This window comes from Ostrea edulis, chromosome 3 (genome assembly GCF_947568905.1).
Source record: "Ostrea edulis chromosome 3, xbOstEdul1.1, whole genome shotgun sequence".
NCBI classification, from domain to species: Eukaryota; Metazoa; Mollusca; class Bivalvia; order Ostreida; family Ostreidae; genus Ostrea; species Ostrea edulis.
This window is the reverse complement of record NC_079166.1, coordinates 59418045-59441935: the sequence shown is the minus strand read 5'-3', so window position 1 is coordinate 59441935 and position 23891 is coordinate 59418045. Positions and strand designations below refer to the sequence as shown.

General features: G+C 35.6%; 1 protein-coding gene and 2 pseudogenes across 3 annotated transcripts; 2 read left to right on the top strand and 1 right to left on the bottom strand.

The window, feature by feature from the left end:
- Positions 1-9052: 9052 nt before the first annotated feature.
- On the top strand, positions 9053-11283 carry LOC130053602 (uncharacterized; annotated as a pseudogene).
- A 57-nt stretch (positions 11284-11340) lies between these two features.
- On the top strand, positions 11341-11955 carry LOC130053601 (uncharacterized; annotated as a pseudogene).
- A 5316-nt stretch (positions 11956-17271) lies between these two features.
- Positions 17272-22241, bottom strand: LOC125676081 (uncharacterized). Of its 3 annotated transcripts, none has more exons than XM_056158362.1 (6): positions 22131-22241; positions 21724-21782; positions 21508-21642; positions 19229-19324; positions 17681-17920; positions 17272-17438 (listed from the first exon to the last, which is right to left on the bottom strand). In XM_056158362.1, the coding sequence occupies exons 1-5, from the start codon at positions 22211-22213 to the stop codon at positions 17724-17726; spliced, it is 570 nt and encodes a 189-aa protein (XP_056014337.1). In that variant the 5' UTR covers positions 22214-22241; the 3' UTR covers positions 17272-17438; positions 17681-17723. The 3 variants fall into 3 exon arrangements, with proteins under 3 accessions (XP_056014337.1, XP_056014338.1, XP_056014339.1); XM_056158363.1 differs by having other exon boundaries at positions 17786-17920; positions 22131-22235; XM_056158364.1 differs by having other exon boundaries at positions 17272-17435; positions 17786-17920; positions 22131-22235.
- Positions 22242-23891: the final 1650 nt, after the last annotated feature.

Sequence of the window (23891 nt, the reverse complement as noted above, 5' to 3'; positions counted from 1 at the left end):
AGTCATAAGTAATTGGAACATATGTATTTGAATTGATATCTTAATAACAAAAAATAAAGAAACTATGGGAAAAAAACAAACTCCGACTTTTTTTTTTTTAAAATTCACAATTTTAAACGCTTAAAAACCTTTGGGTTTAGTATGTAAAAAAAAATCATATAATCATCAAAACGGGCATCAATTTTCAGTATCTACCCGTACGATTATTGGTACATGTACAATTAAAAAAACCAATGACTCCTGCCCAGTTGAGCAGACGTTTGGGAGATGCAACATCATTGTACCCTTTTAAACCTTAATCTTCTAAATGTGTGAAATACAACGTCCCTGAGAATGTTTGTAGTCAAAACACAGGTGATACACAGACGCGCACAAGTTCAGTAGTTGGTATATAAATAGAATACAAGTGGGAAAAAATCGGAAGAAAACAAAACTTTAATAAAATATATGTAATAAACAATGTCATTTACTGATTTTTCCTTTCAAATCAGAACTTCCTATTTCTTTGTTAGTGTTAATTACAAATAACTGTTTCTAGACAAACAAAATGTTTATGAACTTCAGATGAAAGAGCTTTCAGATTTACTGTCCCCGGTTTGCTCGGCAAACCATTGCCTACTTTTCATACTACTTAGAATAAAAATGTGATCATTTTCATCCTCTCTTGACAGAAAAAATAGCTCTTCTTCTGCCTTAAAATCGACATCTTTATGTTCCCTTTCAAATATACTTTAATAAAAGCTCTTTTTCTTTTCTTGATTTCTAAAAATAGCTTCTTTAACAAAACGAATAAAGCTTTCGAAAAGTATCGTACCTCTTCATTGGATTTAGAATACAATCCCGATAGTTTCCGAAGCTACACGATAAACTCTTTTCACGATAAACGGAAAACCTGATACACGCAAAACACGATACATGATATACCTGATAAACGCAATATACGGTACAAAACGGAAAACCTGATAAACGCAAAACACGATTGGATAGGATACACGCACGATACGATAGGATACACGCACGATAGAACACGATAGGAATGTCAAGAATAACGTTGCGGGCACTGTATATGCTCTGGATATAGGGCTCTCAGCGGGTGTGACCAGTCGACAGGGGATGATTTCTCCTCCTAGGCACCTGATTGCATCCCTGGTGTATGCAGGGGTCCGTGCTTCCCAACTATCTATTTTGTATTGCTTATAGCAGTTCTGAGATTGATCACTGTTCGCTATCGTCGCCTTTCATATATATATATATATAAGCTTAGGTAGTACAGGTTGGGAACTTTTTCCCCTACACTGAGATATTCTCGCGAAAACTCGATCCTTATTGCTCTTTCACGAGAGTAAATATACCCCGTACAACAGAGAGAAAAACCGTAGAGTAACTCTCTTCCTGTTTTACGTGAACAGAAGAGAAAGTGCAAAAATTCTGATACTTTTGCTAATATATAAATCAAAAAATCGCTCACGATGTGCGTTGTATTCCAACCCCCTTCCTTCAAACGCAGCAACTTTGATATGAAATTTATTTACTATGTTGGCAATTTCAGAGAACAATTTGCATCATGTTGAGCGTGTATCGCATTGAGAGAGAGAGAGAGAGAGAGAGAGAGAGAGAGAGAGAGAGAGAGAGAGAGAGAGAGAGAGTATGTACAAGGTAAATTGCTTACATTGTGAACATAAAATCAGGAGTTTCTACAAAACAGCTACATTAACTCCATGTCAACTGTTCCCAAATGTTTACAGTGTAGCATAACAACAATGTGGGGTTTAGTGAATTCAATTTGGGCACAGGATGTTTGCAAGTGAATCACACACCCGATGCTTTTAATGATGATATTGATCTCGATGTAGATTTACAGTGCGTGTGTCGTATTTTTTTTTATATAGGCAATGAAACTGTTCTACTACAGAAGCACTTCTGTTATGGAATAAAAGTTGCTATTTGTTCACTTTTGTATAAACAGATGCATGAATTGTTTTATAGGAGTTTTAGCTATCGGCCAAGCTGTGTTATATTCACATTTTCATGTTGAAGTTGAGTTTACGGATTCCAGAGACTGTCAATATTTCACAGCTAGTGTGGTTTTTAAACTATACTAGTATAGCCCCTATATACAACGTTGATATGAATTTTTACGTGACAAGGAGAGGAAAGCAAAATACATGTGTAACTAGAGATAATAGTAGAGATGATCAATAGAGGATAGGAAGTCAAGGTCATGTTTCTGTCTCAGTGATTCCTTTTGACACTTTACCACAATGTCTGATCAACGCATACTGTTAATTTCACTTTTACTTTCTCTAGTTTTACAAGATTAAGATAAACAGGTGATTACAGGACAAAAGTGTTACTTATTGTTTTACAAACAAAACCGAAGTGAATAAAACAAAATTCTTTTAATCGTTTTTCAACTGCATTAATTAATGTAATGTAATGCAAACAATTTTGTTTTGTTAAAGATTTCTGCAAGTTTCCTGTAAACAATTTGTATTGTAAAAGTTTCCTGTTTGTTTCCTGGAATTATTTTGAAATGTTTAAAGATCCTTGCAAACCACCTGCAAACATTTCTTATTGTTTGAAATTGAGGCTGGGTTTCTTGCCAAGAAAACATGTCCTGAAAATGTGCAGGAAGCGTGCGGCAAAAAAGTTACCATGTTCTCAAAAAGATTGCAGCTAACTGCAAACACCCAGGAACATGAATTATTTTTTTCTGCAAATAAAGTTATTTGCAGCTGATTTACAGCAATTCTGCTGCAATCAGAACAGTTATGTAATAGTACCTCTAGACCACCGAGCCCAGTTACTGTATTGTAAATAGATAGAAAGTCTTATACCTCAATGTAGAGTTGAGGATCAAGTCAAAATGTTTTTCTGTTTTTCTGTAGGGACGTTTTGATAAGTTATTTCTCGTAGGAATGCAAAAAAAAAAACAACAAAAAAAAAAAACAACAACATGTGATGTAACAAAATAGCACAATTCCTGCCTTTGGGGGTTCTGAGAGTTTGGATACCTCATCACAAAATACTACGTATAGATCATTAAAGAGGAACACCAGCATCAATTTAATATCAAAGTCAGCGTGCATGTGCATGAAACCAGAATTGGGTTTTGATGCATCCCGTGTTTATGTACGAATCATTGGATATATCCATACATGCTATGTGAACGTAATGATAAGATTAGGGTACGTTAACAACGGGTTACACATAAATCATTACAGCGATAACACAGTTTTGAAATGTAATCCTTTCTCATGTTATATATGATTCCAAAAAGTTACCTGTAATTGTGGAATAAATTGGAGAACATGTCCTTTATAAAACATAATGGACAATTATTTCAAACTTATTGAACAGTGCTTTCGAAAGCATACTACTGCACCCATATATTTTAATTATCAACAAAATTTGCAGTGCCTAGATATAGACCACCTTATACCTAATCCAGTTACGTGTTCTAGTTCTTCGTATTCTTTCAACTATAGTCCAGCCCAACATGGCATTACTGGTGATGTTTAAATAGTTTAACATCGAGACTCCAAATCAATTATTTCAAAAGACCATATATGCAGAAAACTCAGCTCTTTCAATTGGCGACATAATTTCATCTCTATTATGAATTCTGTCGAAGATTATGCCAGACGATTGGTTAAATATCAACAAGAGGATCTTGATACATTCTCGGAAAGGATAACATGAAATGTGGAGATAAAGAATAGTGATCAATCTCATAACTCCTGTTAGCAATACAAAATATATAGTTAGGCAAACATTGACCCCTAGACATACCAGGGGTGGGATCAGGTGCCTAGGAGGAGTAAGCACCCCCTGTCGACCGGTCACACCCGCCGTGAGCCCTATATCCTGATCAGATAAACGGGGTTATTCGTAGTAAATATCTGTGTGCCAAGAACGGTCTAACAATCGGTATGAAAAACGTCAAACAACATTTGACCGAATACTAGGATGTATTGACGAACTAGATCGTTATAACGACCAGAGAATTTGCGAAATGCTGACTTCAATAAACCCCTGTCCCATCAACATGTTTGTTAGTAACTTCCATTGTTTTAAAAAATGACCATAAGCAGAACAAACAATAGCGTATCGAATCAGTTGAGAGATATCAACACCATATGCAGGTGATAATGAAATATTGCTACATGAATATTGGAAGTTGACGATGGAGAAGCTGAAATCATCCCATTTGTCATACAGTTGAGTTGTCAGTTTGCCATTAATGTCTAATCTCAATAACATATCTAGGAATGAAGCAGAAGTGGACGACTATGTTGTGTCTTTTATTTTGAGCTCAAAAGGGATATGTCGAATCGACATATAAATGAAAGTTACTATTGTTAATAGACGAAACGTCATCGATATATCTAAAAGTCGAATTGGAGGCCACAGCAAAATATTATTTCTTCTCATGTTGAACTTTTTGAATAAATTCTGCATCACATGAATATAGAAACAGGTAAGCTAACCTAGCAGCTCAATTCGTGTCCATGGGAATTCCAACAGACTGTTGAAAGACATGATCACCAAAGACCACGAAGATATTGTTAGTGAGGAACTCTATCATATTTTTTTTTCAACTTCAGAGTACGTCTGCGTGGAATCAGAGTGGTGTTTAAAAAAGTTTTGAATGACTGATTTGCTTTTTCGATTTTTGTTGAAGAAGCAACTGACTATGATGTCAAAAAGTCTAGTCTTTAATTTATCGTGAGGAATGGTCGTGTAAAGTGTTGAAAAGTCATACGTTTTGATGTTATTGCTTTGGGAAAAGGTTTGCGATTTCAAGTTTACTAAAAGTTCTTAAGCATTTTTTTTAGAATAAGAGAAATATTTAAATCTCGCATTAGACACATAAGAACAAAAGTATGTACATTATATGCATCTGTGTTTAGTAAACCAGAGGTGATAAAAGAATTAGATAGGTTACAAGAGGAATATGCCCCCACTGGCAACAAATTACAATAAACAAGATCAACAACTTTGATACCAAAAAAAAAAGGTTTGGTCACAAAGATTGCAAATATAGAGCATGACACCCCCAATCATTCACCATTGAAAGGTTCTGAGTATGGTTGAAGTTTAAAAACTTAGGTCAATCTCCAAGGTTAAGATCATAACGTCAAAACTTTTAGTACCAAAGGACATGTGGCCTGTAATAGAAATTTTCAAATCAAGTGCCCCAGAGACGGTCAATAAAAATCTTTGAAAATTGTTAAGTTTAGGACCTATATTTGTTTCAGAAATAGGTAAATTAAACCCAAACTCATATTTGACCTGTAACTCATTGATATAAGTACATGTAAATATTTTCTAACCAATAGCTGCAGATATAATCAAATCGTCAGGAAAATTGTCTATGCATGGATGCACGCATAGGCTAATCGCTATAGGGCTCTCGACTAAAGGCGGGACCTAATCAAAACAAATATCTGACATACTCTTTATGTTGTAATTTGTTTAATTGGTCTTCAGAGAGATCTATGCAATACTGCATATACAATCGTCATGATAATGTGAACTTAGCGTCTTACATAAACAAACTTTTATTTAGCAAAACCACAGGGAAGTTTCAACGTAATGAGAAGCATACCAAATTACCTTCACCCATACTTATCATTAAATGTGCAATATATGGCAGAATCATTAAAAGAAATCTTCCTTCTTTCTGATTTTCATGTTATTACCTAACAATTTTACCAATACATTCCTCTGGTATAACCAGAGGTCAGAGTTTACCCAACTATCTATTTTGTATTGCTTATAGGGATTGCTTTCTGTTGATAATCTTCACCTTTCACTTATACATAGATATGCATTGATTGTTGAAGGGTATTCTAATATGCACAACTAATTATTTTAAAATAGAATACAAAACTACAGCTACATTGATAATGGACGCACCCACCCTTCAATTATTTCTTTATTATTTTCTTATCCTGGTCTATAGATCTCGAGGACTACGACAAATCGCACAAGGGACGCATTCAAGAAAGTTGAAGATAACTAACAGTAATGTGATTTAAGCACTAGAGGTTACATGAATATCCATTTATCAAAATGATACGGAGCTTTTATTTTTTATTACTCGCGGTTGAGTTAAGGCTTTCCCCATAACATTTTTAATATCAGTGCTGTATATAAATATACTTTACCGCACTGGCACATTGCACGACGTCACAATGAAAAATACGTCATGACGAAGGTCATGACGTACATATCTACAGTCCTTTTGTGGTTGGAAATGTCAAAATATTGTTTCGTTATTTACTACCGCAGTCAAACGGTAAACTGCAATCGCGTAAAAGTTTCTGTCAAATGGGTTATATTAATTCTCTTTGACATAGAAAAAGTTTCAATTTCTTCTTTATATAGCATACATGCTAAGGTAATATCCATATTATATTGTGATCTTGATATCGCCCCTAATCTACACGTATAGTTACTTTCACAATGGACTCATTTGCATAAACAGGGTTTCCGTACATAAAAAATTCATCATTGGCACGACACCCCGAGGTTTTTAAGTGAAAGATGTTTGATTTATGTGACATGTGAACTTCAGTGCCAAAGGAGAGTTAGGGGAGCAAGTTCTGGCTTCAACAGAAAATATTTTTTTCAGGCTAGATTCAACTTCGTATGTGCAAAAATGGCTTCATCTTGCATATTCAATGCAAACATTAGACGTGTTGAAAGTCACAATAAACTTGCTTTCAAATTAAGAAATTAATATGCTTTGAAGTTATATTAACTTCAACTTGCATTGATATCTGGATATTGTGCCAATTCAACGATTTATACGAATTTGGCTCCACTTGTTTGGCACGCTGTTTTTGGCTATATTTAGATCTAAAACTTCATAGTTATTTCGGATTTCAAACATTTCGGTTGAGCATCACTGAAGAGACATTATTTGTCGAAATGCGCATCTGGTGCATCAAAATTGGTACCGTATAAGTTTTACATACATACACGATACGTTTTTATCTTGATATTTGATCACGTGAGATAGAGTTGATGTAGAGACTGTCGGTCTCGTGAAAAATGTATAAGAGGTCAATATGCACTTAAAGTAGACCTATACTCGGCCTACGTCACCATCAAATGTAAATGCGGAATCACGCTTCCGTTTTCCGAAATGTGATATTTTAACGATATCCATTTGATTTTTACATGGCGATACGAGATATGAATATCCGATATCAATTCCTTCCGGGTTGTTCTTATCATCTTATCAGTCAAATTTTAAGTTGAAATCTTGTGGGTTTTAATTTTAAAAAAATGGGGGGGGGGATAGAGATGATTAATAGCTTTAGAAAAAAATCGGTTGGAGAACAAACAACATTTGGGGGGTTTGTCAATTACATTGCACATGTCCGTGAGACATTTAGTGTACATTGAATATTCATGTATGTAAAAGTTTTACAATGATCCAAATGTTCAACATATGGAATTGCGGGGCATCAGAAAGTGGGGGAGACAGATGGGAAAGGGGGGAGGGAGGTCAGACCAATTCAGATTTCCACGAACATCATGATGATATTTCTTTTGTGAGGATCCGGGTTAGAATAGGTTCCAAATTACCATCAACAAATACATGGTACGCTCGTATAAGAAAGAAAAGTTAACATTTCGCTGCTCCAGTGACCACAGATACCGTAGTTGTGTTCGCTGCTACAATGTTACAGATATTGACACAAGCTTCAAAGATCAGCTGTAAACAATTTGTTTTATTTCACCGACCGTCATGAATTTGTCATTTTCCCTCATCCTCTCTCCTTTTTCAAAATTATTGGGGCGGCATCTACTAGTTTCTTATTGAGATTGCATCTACTTAGACCGGTGTAAGTGGTGTACGTGTACATGTAACATGTATAACATGCATCCAATTTATGTACATGTAATTGATTTCGTGATCTGTAGAGATTCATATAAAACTTTGTCTCAGGATATAAGATATATCACACATTACACGTATGCATTAATCATATAAGCAAAATCTTTAAAATTCAGTTTGTTACTTTCGTTTTACATTTACATTGTGCAAAGCCTTCTCTATAATATTATTTTTTCAGATAAAATGTAAGATTTAATTGTAAACCACGTGTATGTTATAATAGTTATAGTTAAGAATAGTTCAAATTCTTATCCAAGGTTGTAAATATGCTCAAACTTCACATGTCTTACGATGATATGATAATGTATAATTTTTCAAGATTTTAGGGAGGGGGTGTACTTGTTGTAGAGCTGATAGCTTCTAAAATAATACGTCAACATATGATTATCTTACTCAAATCCTTATTTTAAGATAATAATCTGTAGATTAAAACCAATTAATTCAAAGTTTAGTCCATAAAAATTAGGGAAAAGGCCAATATTGACGTCAAATGGTATTTCCTACGGTATTTCTGTTAACATGTTTGGGCTCACAAAATATTTATTCCAATTTATTAGAATAAATGATTACATACCATTAGATAAAGGGTATATTATAATCTATGTTGCTTATTACAGCCCATTTTTTGAAGAAAATAATAATTATTAAGAAAAATAAAGAAGGAGTGCATTTTCCTTCATGTTGATGGGGTGCTTACTTTTGAGAAGCAATAACAATGAAAATAGCATGTCAACATATATTTTTTTCAATGTCTATCTATTACTGAAATCTCTTGTAAAGCCAATTTTTTCATGATCGAGTCCATTTAAGGTCGAGTATAGATCTACCTTAATGATATATACATATTGTTTTTGTATAAAAGGGTTGTGCTTACAGAATTTGTCACACATTGATCTGTTTATTAACGTTTTCCCCGACATATTTCTATGGCCCTACTTAACACAACTGCACTGTGCTATTTTCCGGCATCCCAGGGGAACTACCCCGGGTTCTTAGAGTCATCCACGTCACGGTTTTCGGGATATTAGCCGAACACAGCATAAAATGTGACGTCATACTCAACGTCGTCAGTCGTCTGCAAACAAATTCATATCCAGGCAGTATCAATGCATGCCCATATAGCCCCTCCTGCCAAGCATGCCTACGGATGAGCCGAGTACAGGCACACAACCTGAGATATTTTCTAGTAACTATCTTGCTCAAACGCAGAGTTATGACAATGATTTAGGGCACATGGTGCCAAATCGATTGAAACACAAAATTGTAAATGGGGAATATATCAATTTGGGGCTGTTGGTTGGAAATTCTGAGGGGTTGATCCCAACGATGACACTAAATATTTTTCCATCAAAGAGGGTAGCCTTACTTTGGCCTCTAAGTCCAAAGCGAAGGTCATAACCGATATACAGATTTGGACTGATGCTTTCCTTATCTATGCGTCAATATATGTTTCAGCACATCCTGAGAGTAGGGCCCAACTTTTTAAATATATCCATACCCTCAGGCTGGGGGCAAGTAGAGTTAAGACCTTAGGATGGCGCGATTATGATGTTCAATTTAGGTTGAAGAAGGAGGCTAACCCTTCCCTTTCATTTGCTGTTGTTGACTAAGAGCTATGGCTCCTGTACATGTACAGTACAACCACCACCCAATCTTCCTACAGCCAGGCATCGCTCCTAAAGTGTTATGATTTTAATTACAAGGGACAATGTAGCAAATCTCGGGGCCAATATAAACATGAATGCATATCATGTTCACAAAATCACTCCTACATCAGGCATAAAACATCCCCAGGCACCAGTTTAAATTTTAGGTCTGGTGATATGCAAGCAACTTGGGGACCTCAGCAACCCAATAGATCCACACAACCAAGCTCAACTAGTAGAGCCCAATTTTTCCAGTCATTTAGACCTCTCTAATATCACAACAAGCCCAGTCAAGGTGCGCATATTGAGCAAACTATTGACCAATTACCCACTCAGTTCGGTGGCTTTAGAATTGTTGCAAGGTTTTACTTATGGATTTAAGCTTTGTTATCAAGGAGCACGTGTTGCCACTGATTGTAAAAATCTTAAATCCATGGTTGGTTTAAATTATCAAGCGATTTAATTAGTTGTTGAGATTTCATTGGGTAGAGTTGCAGGCCCATTTGACCACCCCCTCTTAGGTTATCCCCAGTGGGCATGGTGCCAAAAAAAGGGGGGTTCTTATAGATTAATTCACCATGTATCCCATCCTCCTGGACATAGTGTCAATGATAATATAGATAAAAAGTATTGTTCCGTGAAATACTCATCTTTTGACGAAGCATTAGACATGCTCGCAAGGTTGGGTCCAGGAGCCCTAGTAGCACGTCTAGATATAAAAAATGCATTCTGGTTGTTGCCAGTCCACAAATCCGATTTTCAATTATTGGGCTTCAAAATTAAGGGAATGATATTTGTGGATAAGTGTCTACATTTCGGATGTTCAATGAGCTGCGCAAAATTTGAGAAATTTTCAACACTTTTAGAGTGAGTATTTAAGCAGCAAGCCAATAGCCTTGATGTGGTGCATTATCTAGACGACATTCTAATGGCAGGTAGAGAGGGTACTGAAGATTGCGCGAGGCTAATATCTATTTTCTGTTCTATCTGTTCCGATCTTGGGGTCCCATTGGCTCACGAAAAAACTCTTGGTCCTACCAACAACTTAGTATTTCTCGGTTTAGAAATTGACACTGCCAATACGACATTCAGAATATCCCATGACAAATTGCAACAGCTTGAGACTCAGTTACTATGCATACTATCGAAACGCAAAGTCACGCTGAAAGAGCTCCAAGCCCTTACAGGTTTGTTGACCTTTTGTATTAGAGCCATTTCATCTGTTAGGGCTTTCGTTAGAAGGCTATATGATTCTACTTGTGGACTGTCAAGACCACATCACAAGCGCAGGATAGGTTTAGAAATGAGAGCAGGCATTGGAATTTGGCTTATGTTTTAGAGTGTTTTAATGGAGGCACATCATACAGAACAGTAGATTGGACAAATGGTTTTGAATTGGAGTTGTTTACTGATAGTACAGGAAGTGTGCAATTAGGTTGTGGTGCTATATTAGGCCAGCAATGGGCATTTATGCGCTGGCCAGCTCAGTGGGAAGGGTCAGAAATTATTAAAGATATTACTTTTCTGGAGTTAGTACCAATAACTATGGCTTTCAATATTTTGGGAAAGAAACTAGCTGACATGCGATTAATTCTTCATACGGATAATCTAGCCCTGGTATCCATTCTCAATTCTAAAACATCCAAATCGAACAGTAAATCGAACTATGCATTTGCTGAGGAAGTTAGTTCTGCAAGGGTTGGTGTACAATATTCAGTTTAAGGCGTCCCATATCACAGGCCGGCATAATGTTAAAGCAGATTCTCTTTCTCGAAAGCAATGGTCACGTTTCCGGGCCAGCTCCCCGGACTCAGAGGAACAGCCAATAACAATTCCCCAGTCTTTTCTGCAATTGATCTACAACGTAGATCTCAAGAGCTCCGACAATACTAGGAAGTTGTATGACACGGCACTGAATGTTTTAACACCTTTCGCAAGGCTTACTACCACGAAGAAAAGTGGCCTCCTCATCCCCACGAATTAGTAAATTTCGTGTCGTACCTATCATATAAGCAATTTTCTCCCAACACAATTAAATCTTACATATCTGGATTATCATATTTTTGCAAGCTACACAATGTCCATGATTCAACTCAATCGTTTTTGCTCAGAAAAGTATTGGTCGGATTGACCCGTAAAAACCCGCACGCTAACGACAGGAAACCGCTTACATTAAATATCTTGTCGAGTATACTTCGCTTGCTGCCTACAATTTGCAAATTCCCATATGAATCTGTGCTATTCTCGGTCATATTCACAACCGCTTTCTTCGGGTATTTCAGAATGGGAGAACTGGTTCAAAATTCAATGCATGACCCTGGCCGTGTTATCCAAGCTAGGGTCGTAATCTACCTAGAACAGAATAATACAGTCCCCATTTTCCTTAGACACTAAAATACTGATCAGGTGGGAAAGGGGTAACTATAACGCTATCCTCTACGCTTCAGTCTATATGCCCAGTGCCCACTATGCGATCATTCATGCATTTAAGACCCAAAATCCCAGGACCATTTTTTGTCACCTCTCGGGCAGACCAGTAACTAGGAAACAAGTAGCGTCTGTCTTTAACATGGCTATAAGTAATTTAAGGTTAGACACCCGAGTATACAAAACCCATTCCTTCCGCATCGGGACAGCTTCCTCTGCTTGGGGCATGGGAGCTAGCGAACAAGATATTGCTAGTAAGGGCCGGGGGAAATATCGTTGTTTGTTCAAGTACAGTATGAAATAAGGTTCACTGTTGTAATGCCTCGAGCTCAGGAGGGGGGGGGGGGGGGGCTAAAGTAAAAAGGTTTAAAAAATACAAAATATTCACATTGCAGGTCCAAAAATAATTTGGATCATTGGGTCGTCCATAATTAAGCATGCTTTTTGCTATGCTAGAACATCTTCATTTAGTGCCAACCTAGAGTTAGCCCGCCATAATGCTACCATATTTTGGCAAGGCAAAGGGGGCACGAGACTGAAAGAAATTTACCCTAAAGTTAGGACACTACTGAAGGTAGAAGATGTCCCTCACATGCTAGTTATACATTGTGGGGGCAACACCATCCCAATGGACAATGAGGCGAAATCAGTTGACTTGCGTTTCAGGCTAAAGGCTGTGTTGAAAAAATTAACAGCATTATTACCATCAACAATATTGATTTTATCTCAGATACTGCCACGTCTTCACTGGAAGGGGGGGGGGGTAAACCAAGCTCCCATGGAAAGCATAAGAATTCGTGTAAACAGCCATGTGGCTACTTATTTGCTTAGGTCAGGGGGGAAGTACATCAGGTATCCAGAGTTACATCGCGTCAAAACGGGGATGTTCTTTAAGGATAAGGTCCACCTTTCCGACATGGGCAATAACTTGTTTTTGTTTAGATTGCAACAGGCATTGCAAGCCTTTTTTAAAGATAATTCCGTTCAGGTCTCCCCGAAACTTGGCAAAACGGGCCATGGCTGCGCTATGACTGATTGATCATTCTTTTAGTCATAGTTTTTTATTTTCCTACATTTATATTGACCATTTATAGACTATTGAAGGTATATGATTTTTGTATTAACAATTAGTATCACCTAGTCATTTATGGCGTTATTGATTGACTTGATGAATTTTCACCCAGTACTCGATTGACATGGATATCAATTGGTGTTGAATGTGGCAGGGGGATTACAATTTAAAGCCACATGTGGACTAGAGTGAATATTCAATATTGCCTCATCGTGTCAAGCACACTCTGATAGTTATACGTAACGGTGTGGTATTGTACGGGTTGCCCTAGTGGTGGCGCAGCCTATGCCTGAGCATAGTCTCGTGGCGGATATTTTGACTCACCAGTAGCGCTCCACAGCTTGTTTTCCTATTTGACTTTGTGTTTAAATGATTGAATTTTGCCATACTAGGTGATCAAACAGGGCCCACCTGTTTATGCTTGTATTGTTCAGGGATGCCAGAAAGGCAATAATCGATGCCTGGCTCCCTTATTGTTATTGTAAATTGCAGCCGTGGCCAATATCGCCAAATAAAAGTTTTTCAAGGTACATTATGGTATTTCTTAAATTTTATTTTATGCATGAGGATATGTAAGTCTGGGCTCAGTGCATCTCTTTATAATGGATCTCACAACTCCTATAGTCAATACAAAATGGGAAGATGGGCAAACACGGACCCATGGACATGTCAGAGGTGGGATCAGGTGCCCAAGAGGAGTAATCATCCCCTGTCAATTAGAGTACAGTATTATCAATTATCAGTAATTCCACTCAATGTTTACAACAATTCCTTAACTGGCACTTAATTAGAATAAGAAATAATAAGAAACAATACATTCTCTCTTTATTCCTTATAATCACGGAATGAATTGAGGAGAACAACCAGTTGTCTGCCCCATATATTCAGGAGAAAATGACTCACCCGTCACTGTGAAAAATATATCCTATTGTATCACTATTGACTATAGCAGTGCATTTAGCAAATACATATCTTAAAACTTTCAAATAGTAAAATTTCAACTTTCAGGTTCTTAAGAATTATGTATAAGTACATTATTTCAACATATATATAGATATATAACAATGTTGAAATGACACATCCTTCTAACCAGAACAAAGGGAAACATTTTGTGAACTTGAGCCATATGGTAGATGTGTTGACTTTGGATAAGTGTCACTCCTCTCTAGCAACGTGTCGGATTTGTCATCCAATAAATGGAAGCAAAATGTTCTTTATTCAAGATCTTGACCATAATTGGCGCATACATAAATGCACACCAGTGCGGTTAAGAAGTAACACTGATTCTGGAATTTACACAATTTCTGATGAACATTTCAAAATGTCCAAGTGTGCGGAAATAGACTGCTTTCAATCCGGAGGTAAAAAGCTACCTCTTTCCGTTTAAATTTTCACCAAGACTATTATCCTCCATTACTTTCCAATCATCTTCAGGTTACTAAAAGAAAATATAGCATGAAGTGTTGAAAACGTTTGTCCGTATAGGGATGTTTTTTACGTAAGTACATTTTTCGCTTTATTTACATTCAGTATTCGCATGAGAAAATATAATGAAATTCATCTCCTGTTTATCAATTTGAACACAATATCGCCGAAAAGGAACAATTCAATCCGATGAGTGGTATACGACAGAAATGAAATTAATTATGCTCACATTGGAAAATGTCATGTACAGCTTAATCTTTATTCAAACCAAGGGTAAATAACTCGTAGGTAACCTACCTTTCATTGGTACCATCAGGTTATATCGGTTGTTGTCATTTGCTTTTTTATCATTCTTTCTTACCTTCTTCACATAAGAGTTCCACAGAGGGTGATAATTTTCTGATACAAATTCCGATTATTATCCCGGAAATAAATGCGATTCTATATCATTTGCATCCAAATCCTGTATAGTAGTAATATTTCATGCACAATTTTGTGTTTCAAAGCCGGAAACTATTCATTTGAAGTGTTTCTTGGGGTTTTCAACACAGTATTGATAGCATTTAATTTTGGAAAATTACATATTATTACTAATTACCGGTAAAACACTGCGACTTAAATCTAGAGAATGAAATTAAAAGTTATAGTTAACAATTCAAAGATGAAAGGTGAAGATCAATCTCATAACTCCTATCAAGAATAAAATAACACAAGGGGGATCAGGTGCCTAGAAGGAGTAAACATCCCCTCTCGACCGGTCACACCCACCGTGAGCTTTATGTCTTGATCAGGTAAAAGGAGTAATCCGTAGTCATCAAAATCAGTGTGCCAAGAATGACCTAACCATCGGTATGGAACACATCAGACAGGAGTTAATCCAATGATAGGTTGTAACATTATCCTTCAGAATAATACAGTCAATTTCATTGGTTGAGGGCTGGTCAGGTGAAGGGAGACAACACGTGGAGGATGACAACCGTGTTGTCTTCCTCTAGAAGATAACTTATGGTGGTACAGGCGAGAAAGTTTTATTAAAATAATTGAAAATATGCAGGATCGTTAATCATTAACTTCAGCGTCAACATTAACGGTCAAAAATAACAATTGAAGACAGAAATATTTCCATTCTAATTCAATTCTGCATTTCACTTGATGTTTACGTTTTTGTTTTGAAATACATTACGAAATGTTTAGGTTTGACGTTATGTTTTTGCGCCATTCTACTGTGACGTCAAAGTTCAAAGCTTTCTCTCGTTTAACTTTCACCAACCTCAATGCTTTATTTTTATTAACACACACACACACACACACACACACACACACACACACACACACACATATATATATATATATATATATATATATATATATATATATATATAATAAATGTAGGACATTGAAGATAACGAACAATGACCGATCTCATAAATCCTATAAGCAATACAAAATAGAGAGTAGGGCATACACGGACCACTGGAAATACCGGAAGTGGGATATGTATATTTGTGTATAGATAGTTAACAATATCGAGGTGTGGGTGTGTATTTGGACCCATGCAGCTCCTGCAATTAAACACACTTGAAGGAAGGAAGGCAATTTGATTCGATACTTAAAGACATGAAAATGGCGTGGGTTGATTTGTTTCGATTATATTTTTGTCTATAATTCATAATGGAGGCAGGATTAGGAGTCTCACCCCCTGCTGCATCCTATTTTACACTTAAACACGGAGAAGATGTTATATAAATTTGCAGACAATTATTGTTCTAAAATGAAAAGTTTAATTATATCACGGTTTAGGTAAAAAATTCAATGGGCATAATTTAACAAGATGGATTTCTTTTCAAAATGTCATTACCTCGGTAGCTGATATATTTGAAAGTGAATTTAGCTTTCAACAAAATTTAAAGAGAACACGGCAACCTTAATAGCTACATGAAAACCAGAAGTGACACATTCTCCTCTTGGGTAGGGGGATATAAATGTGTATATGTTCCCTTTTTAAGAAATCCTATGAATTCATCATTGGAAATAAGATAAGTGAGTAATACTACAGTGGGTAATACTTCTCGTTCAGCAAATGAATGTCAATCTCTTTACTTTAAGTGTGCTCCCTTTACAATCAAATATTTTTTTTTGCATTTGACTATATCAATGAGAAGCGAACATACCGAACAGTGATCAATCTCACAATTCCTATAAGCAATACAAAATAGATAGTTGGGCAAACACGGACCCCTGGACACACCAGGGGTTGGATCAGGTGGCAAGGAGGAGTAAGCATCCCCTGTCGACCGGTCACATCCACCGTACGCCCTACATCCTGATCAGGTAAACGGATTTATCCGTAGTCAAAATCAGTGTACCAAGAACGGCCTAATAATCGGTATGAAACACGTCAGACAGCACTTGACCCAATGATAGGTTGTCCCGACGAACTAAATCGTTATAACGACCATAGAACTTGCGAAATTCTTACATAAATCGAGACTGTTGAAACCCCTGTACTATCAATGTATATTGATTGTGTTTTGTTTTGAGAGGGGCTCTCGAGAATATTTCACTCCTATGGAGACGTATTATAACAACATAGAAGGATCAATATAGAAGAATAAAATTTTGAAATAATTACTGTAAAGTAATCTAAGGCGATATTCAATTAGCTTTCAATAAAGCTACTTCTTATTTTGTTTTCTTTATTGAAAGCAATTGATAGAACACAACAAGATTAAATGCTCTTTCAGCAGGCATTTGTTTCATATTGAAAAAGATGAGGATGATTTGAATAATTTAGAATTTCCTTTTATTTATAAGTACAAATGAAGATGATAAGCCACGTCATATTAAGTGAAATCAGTGGATATCCTGGTTTGACTATCATGTACGCTGTAGAAAGCCGCTGATGGAGGCAAATATTATCCACGGAGATCAATATGTTTTTCAGCTTGGTCTACTAGATGTAAAAAGAAAATTCTCAATCGAAAATATCAAAACAAAAAATAGTGTACGTCTAAGTGTTCAAGTTAGCATGTGTATAACATAAAATCATTCACATTTCATACCATGCAACAATATCGCAACAAATTTTATATCATTCACTATCTTGACGAATATCATTTAACTAAGTGTAAATTACACCCATATAAATAGTGTACCCAGTACCTGGGTGGATTAGTTATAGTTTATAAGAATTACCTTGTTATACATGTGTAGTAGTTGTTCTAGAGATGCAGAAAATTCATATTCTTGACATACCATGCACATTTGCAAATGACATGGTCTCATGAAAAGTAAACAAACCCATAGTTCCTACAAGGAATACAAAATCAAGAGTTGGACAAACACGGACTCCTGGGTATACCAGAAGTGGGATCAGGTGCCGAGGAGGAATAAGCATCATATGTCGACTGGTCACACCCGCAGTTAGCACCATATCTTAAACAAAGAAACGGAGTAATCCTTAGTCATAATCAGTGTGTAAAGAACGGCCTAACAATTCGTATCGGACACATCCGACAACATTTACCCAATGATAGGTTGCATTAGCAAATTAGATTGTCAAAACGACCATATAATTAGTGAAATGTTGGCTTTATACGAGCCTGTTCAAACCCTTGTACCATCATATATTTTTTTGGTCAGTAGCCTGTATCAATTTAAAAACTGATCATACTCTGCACAATCTCTTGCGTATCGAATCTGTTAAGAAACAAAACCCCAATATGCAGGTGATAATGGAATTCTGGTACATAAATATAGGAAGTTGATGATGGAGAAGCTAAAGTCATCTCGTTTGACATAAATTTGAGTTTTGCCGTTAACAGCTATGTTCAATACAATATGCAAGTACGAAGTAGATGTGGAAGACTGTGGTTGCCTTTGTTTTGAGTTCACTGGCATATATGAAATATTAATTATATGAATACCTATGCTGCAGCCATTGCATGAATTGAAAATGTCTTAAACACATCAAATATGTCGGCATGCAGCATGTACTCAGTGTCATTAACTTTCCCCCCATTAATTCAAATCATAATTAATACGATGTTAGATTAATAGCACAGAAAATATCCCACGTTTATTTTTCTAGTAAGCCACTTGATAAAGTTAACTATGGCTGTAAATTTAGACCATCGATATCAATCCATCCTTATTTGCATTTGTACAATATTTTACTTCCTAGATGATTGTATGCACTCTTCTAAATCGTGTTAAAATAAATTGAAAAACTAACTGTTATTACGTCTTGTGTTTTATCACGTAATATTATCCGTCGGGTACATGTGCAGAATGTATACAAGCAACATAAAGCTACGCATAAAATATCTATATTCCACCACTGAAGTGTTGTGATAACATATAAAACGCTTTAAGTGTTGTCTACATTGATTGTTGACAACTTTGGTTTCTTGTATTTAAACATAATTAATTTTAACTTCAAGTATTTACCCTGATTTGTCCGAGAGTAGGGTCCCACAGCTGACATCTTTACAATCTCCCTTGCGTTATACGCGGATCCGAACCAAACGACAAACTTCGTCGGGTTATTTTTAATCATAATGCTATAACACGTGTATTCAAATCACTGGAATGTGATTTTTCTAAGCGTAGAAGAAAGGCAATTTTTTAAAATATTTTGTACGATTCTAAAACTAAAGTTGCCATATGTATATCTAGACATTAATTCATCAAGATGGGACAAATGTCATGACGTAACAATTCATTATGATATCACTTTCATACCGACTTCATTCCCAGCCGTAACTGTATTGCGGATGTCCCTCTTGTAGTCCACCGTCGACAATCGCTTGTATATGGTCTGCGTTTCCATCGTTGTACCTTGACGCAAGAAGAAACGAAAACCAACTTTAAATTTCCTATAGATAGACTAGTATTATCTGAACAAAACATAGGTTGGTCTACGTAAAAACCATGACGTCTAACATAAGCATCTAGGTCCTCCCATTCCCTAATTTAATTAGTACATGTAATTTCATATCTGAGTAATGGTTTATTTTCGAAGGAGAGTCACGGAAAAAATACTGGTATACAGTATACTATACACACGATTCTCATATAATTATCCTATACATTATGATATGTGGCGAGTTTCTCTATAAATACAGGACTTTTCTTTAAGATAAGCCGAAACCCCTGTATTGTACATATATTTTTTCCTTTCCATGGAAGCCTATCAATGAATGGCTTTGTTTGATCATCGATGTTAGTAATTAGAGTTGAAAATATGATATAACTCTTTTGGTCGAAACGAAAGGGGTGTAACTACACATGTCTGATGTACCATACACATTACAGCCTAGTAAACAGACTAAAAATCCGGAAGCAAAACAGGCATGCACACTAAGGGTTTAGAAGTCAACAAAAAACTGCTATGCTAGATGATCGATCCAGGCCTATATGTTTGAATAAAGTTCAGCTTCTAATTAGAAGATATCCACAAATTAGAAAATTCACAATATTTCATTTCATCACCATGTCCCTTCGAGGTAAAAATCATATTTCCCAAACTTCGGACTAAACATATATTGGTTTTCAAACATATATAGTTAATTAGTATTTTGGCTTATCTATGAAAATATGTGTTTTTCATAAGTTTCGATTATGTTTTGCACTTAGAGTAGCCCTAATTATCCGACAGATTTAGAGCAACCATCAGACAATTGATATGTCGCAGTAGGGAGGTAGAGCTCTTTTCATTAGTCAACTATTATTTCATTATCATAATAAGAGTTTACTTTTCAATTAACAAAAAGTATTGATATGCATTTTTCTTACTGTCATTAATGTTTATGTTTTTCACGGTTAAACAATCCACAAAGCATTTCCTTGTAAGTTACAGTCCTCTGCGACTTTCTTTGCAACAAGGACATATATTACAAAACTGATTACCGTTTATTAATTATAAGCTGACATGGAGTATGAAGTAATACATTTGGTTTGCTTAGTTGTTTTAGAATATACATAATTTAGTTTTGACACTTTGATAGAAATCTGGCGTAATTTCGACTAGTTTCCGCAAGAAAACCCGGGTTGACATTTTATGCCATTTTTAAAGTCAACAAGGTTGTCACCCAGATATTCGAACCAAGTGAAACCATTGGTTTTCGTAGAATCGTTAAAATAAAATCCGAATTAAGATCTAAAGATAAACGATAGGCAATCGGGTGTCGTTTGGTGAACTCTAGCTGGTTTTATGTTATTCAATTATAAATCAAATAAAAAATCACGTTTCTGATCACCTTAAATTCCTACCAGTGACTGATTTGTAGACAATAGTTAGGAACTAGGTATCGTTTCATAGGCATATAACTATACAATAATTCTTATTTTCCCGGTCAATACGATGCATTATCTATCTTCTAACCCTCTGAGCTCGGTAAATAATGTCTATCAACACCCTAAATACGCATAGCTGTAAGAAACAAACGGGGAAGTTTGCCATATTTTTATCAAAACTACAGGTCTCTATATATGCCCCACATGCCCATATATCACCTAGCTGATTTTGTAGGTTTGAAGTTCTGTAGTGCAATTTATTAAATTTGTTTTTCATCGGTCCCTTGGAAAATACATAATTTTTGTTTTGGCATTTTAATAAGAAAAAATCACTAATGTCGAAAAGTGAAACCGGGTCAACATGTTATGTATTTAAAGTAAATCAGGCTGTCAAGTAGATGTTATAATCAAATGTGCCCATGGAATTCAATGGCCATTGTTGAACTATTATCTAGTTAAGCCGGCTGTGACACACTTCACCTTTACCATCAGGGTGAAATGTGAAATAAAGGAAGAATGATCAATCTAATAAATTCTACAAAGAATACAAAATGAAGAGTAGATCAAACACTGACCCCTGGACCTAATAGAGATGGGATCAGGTGCCTAGAAGGAGATAAAAATAACAGAATATTAATTGAAATAGTATATGTACGGGGTGAAAAAGATGAATAAACTACATTCATTTTTATACGTACGGCAAATCCGGTGGAAAACCCACTTACCTGTAATAACAGTGCATCCTGTCACAGCGTTACATAACAATCTCTGACAGGCACAGACACCCTGACAAGCAACTCCGTATGTTGGATAAGGACATTTTGCATCGCACGTATCCCTTGTGTACCCTTGAGGGCAGGCTAAATTAAAAAAAATGTTCAAGTGAATGTTCTGGTTTTGCTTTTTTGCCAGTGCTTAAAAACAAAGTATGAAGAACGTACGAGTGCATTCTCTTGTTGTATTGTTCCATCTGTAATGCTCACAGCACTGGCCGTTCGGTCTAAATGACGAGAAAATGTTACTTTTGTTATTTTTAAATCAAAACGTACTTACATCAACAACAATGCAGTGACTCTTAATTTTCTTTATTATGGTAAATGTAAAAATGTTTGCATCCATCACAACACAATATCACAAAGTCAGCAGAAAAATAGATTTAACGTTACCCTTATAATATCAGATATCTATACCATTGGTTTGAAGAAAAAACAAAACATCTGACACTGCCCCACTTGATAATTTCAATTTCTCAACATAGGATGCAATTCCTCACCAAATACAATGTCTTAGAAATAATTTTTTATAGTCAGTCATTTAATGAATATACAAATGTAAGTGTCATAATTACCCCGTTTGATTACAGGTATCGTTGCCTTGTATACACAAAGAAAAAACGATAAAATATAAGACAACACATTTACGAGAAATCATTCTGTAAATAATGAATTTTGTAATTTTGTTCTCCAATTTGGTATTTCCGGAGCTTCGCAAATTAATGTTTGATTTCCTATTTTAAACGGAAATTGTCACAGCGTAGTACCATTATAATTGATTAGTGAGATACCATCATTGTTATAAGTTCTTGATACTAACGATGTATTTTTGCCATGGCGGTTTTACCCATAATGTTTATATAAGTACATGTATTTGTCAAAGTTATGCTTAATATTTTATTAAAAATACATTTATTATTTCTATTTCTTTACAATGTTGTAAATACTTAATCAAAATCATTGGGATATGTGCCCGAAATATGAAAGAATTTTCCTCGGGAAAAAGGGGGAGACAAATTTATAGATTTCCATTATCAATAAGAGAATGATATTCTGTATTGAGTCCGTCAAGGAAATAGCGACAACCAGCAAAACTGATACGGAAAATACTAGTACATGTGGAAAAGGAGCTAAAAATCCGAAATATTATTGCATTAACAACGATTATATAGTACCGCTAGCTCTAATGACTAAATCGCGCAACAAAAAAAATAATAAAGCTATACCCTAGTCAAGGTGAAAAGGGCCACCAAGTCCAGAAGTCCCTCATAAAAATGGAGGAAATTTTACAAAATTTTTGATCGAACATGGATTATTTTCTTAGTCTCGGGGTCCACTAGCTTCAAAATACAGTGTACCATTTTTTTGAGAAATGCAAAGACAAGAAAGACAATGTTTTACATCATGGCTATGTTTTGACGTCAAAATACTTGATAACATTTAGAAATTCATTTCAAAATTAAGGATTATTCCCCTCATGCATAGCTCTGATCCTTAGACGAATTTGACTCCAGTCTTTGGCACTTTGTTTTTTTTTTAGTTCTTAGAATTCGAAGTGTATCGTTATTTCGGATTTCCAATATTTCGGCTTGAGCATCACTGAAGAGACATTATTTGATAAAACTTCCAATAACACGCAGCATCGTTTTAAAGGGGGTGGGGAGAATTTGATTTGTCTAGATTTCTTCACTAGCACAATTCAATTTCTTTAATTTGTACCCCCCCCCCCCTATACACGGTCTTCAATTTTTAAATACTAAATCGCATGTTGGTGGGTGGGTGATTTGGAGAACTCATATACTGCTAATAAATTGTTCTTCATATTGATTCATAACCACTACTAGTGAAAATCAGAAACCGTGTGTCTGGGGGGAGGGGGTGTTATTATTTGTTATTATTTGAAAATAACAAATAATATTCTTTGAACATTAAACCCACCGACCACAGATTTTACACGCCTAGGTAGCAAAAAAAAAAAAAAAAAAAAAAAAAAAAAAACCACAAGGCAATCAAAATTTGAATTGAAAAGAAAGTTTAAAATACGATTTTTTGTCTTAACCCTATCCCAAACCATTCGATGGTCACCTCGTTTTGACTTGAAGTACATTTTCCACACAGTGCCTAACAAATATGTACTATATTGATACATGTAATTAGGAATTTTCACACCTGAATTTATATAGATTGGAGATATATTCACTTCTGAAATTATAGAGTAATATAATTTTCTGAAAGGTTTTACTTTTAAAATCATAATAACAAATAGGCTAATATCTCAGCAATTTTAGTATCAAGATTATTTAAAAGTTTCCGGTTTTAGGTCAGATTATATGAAT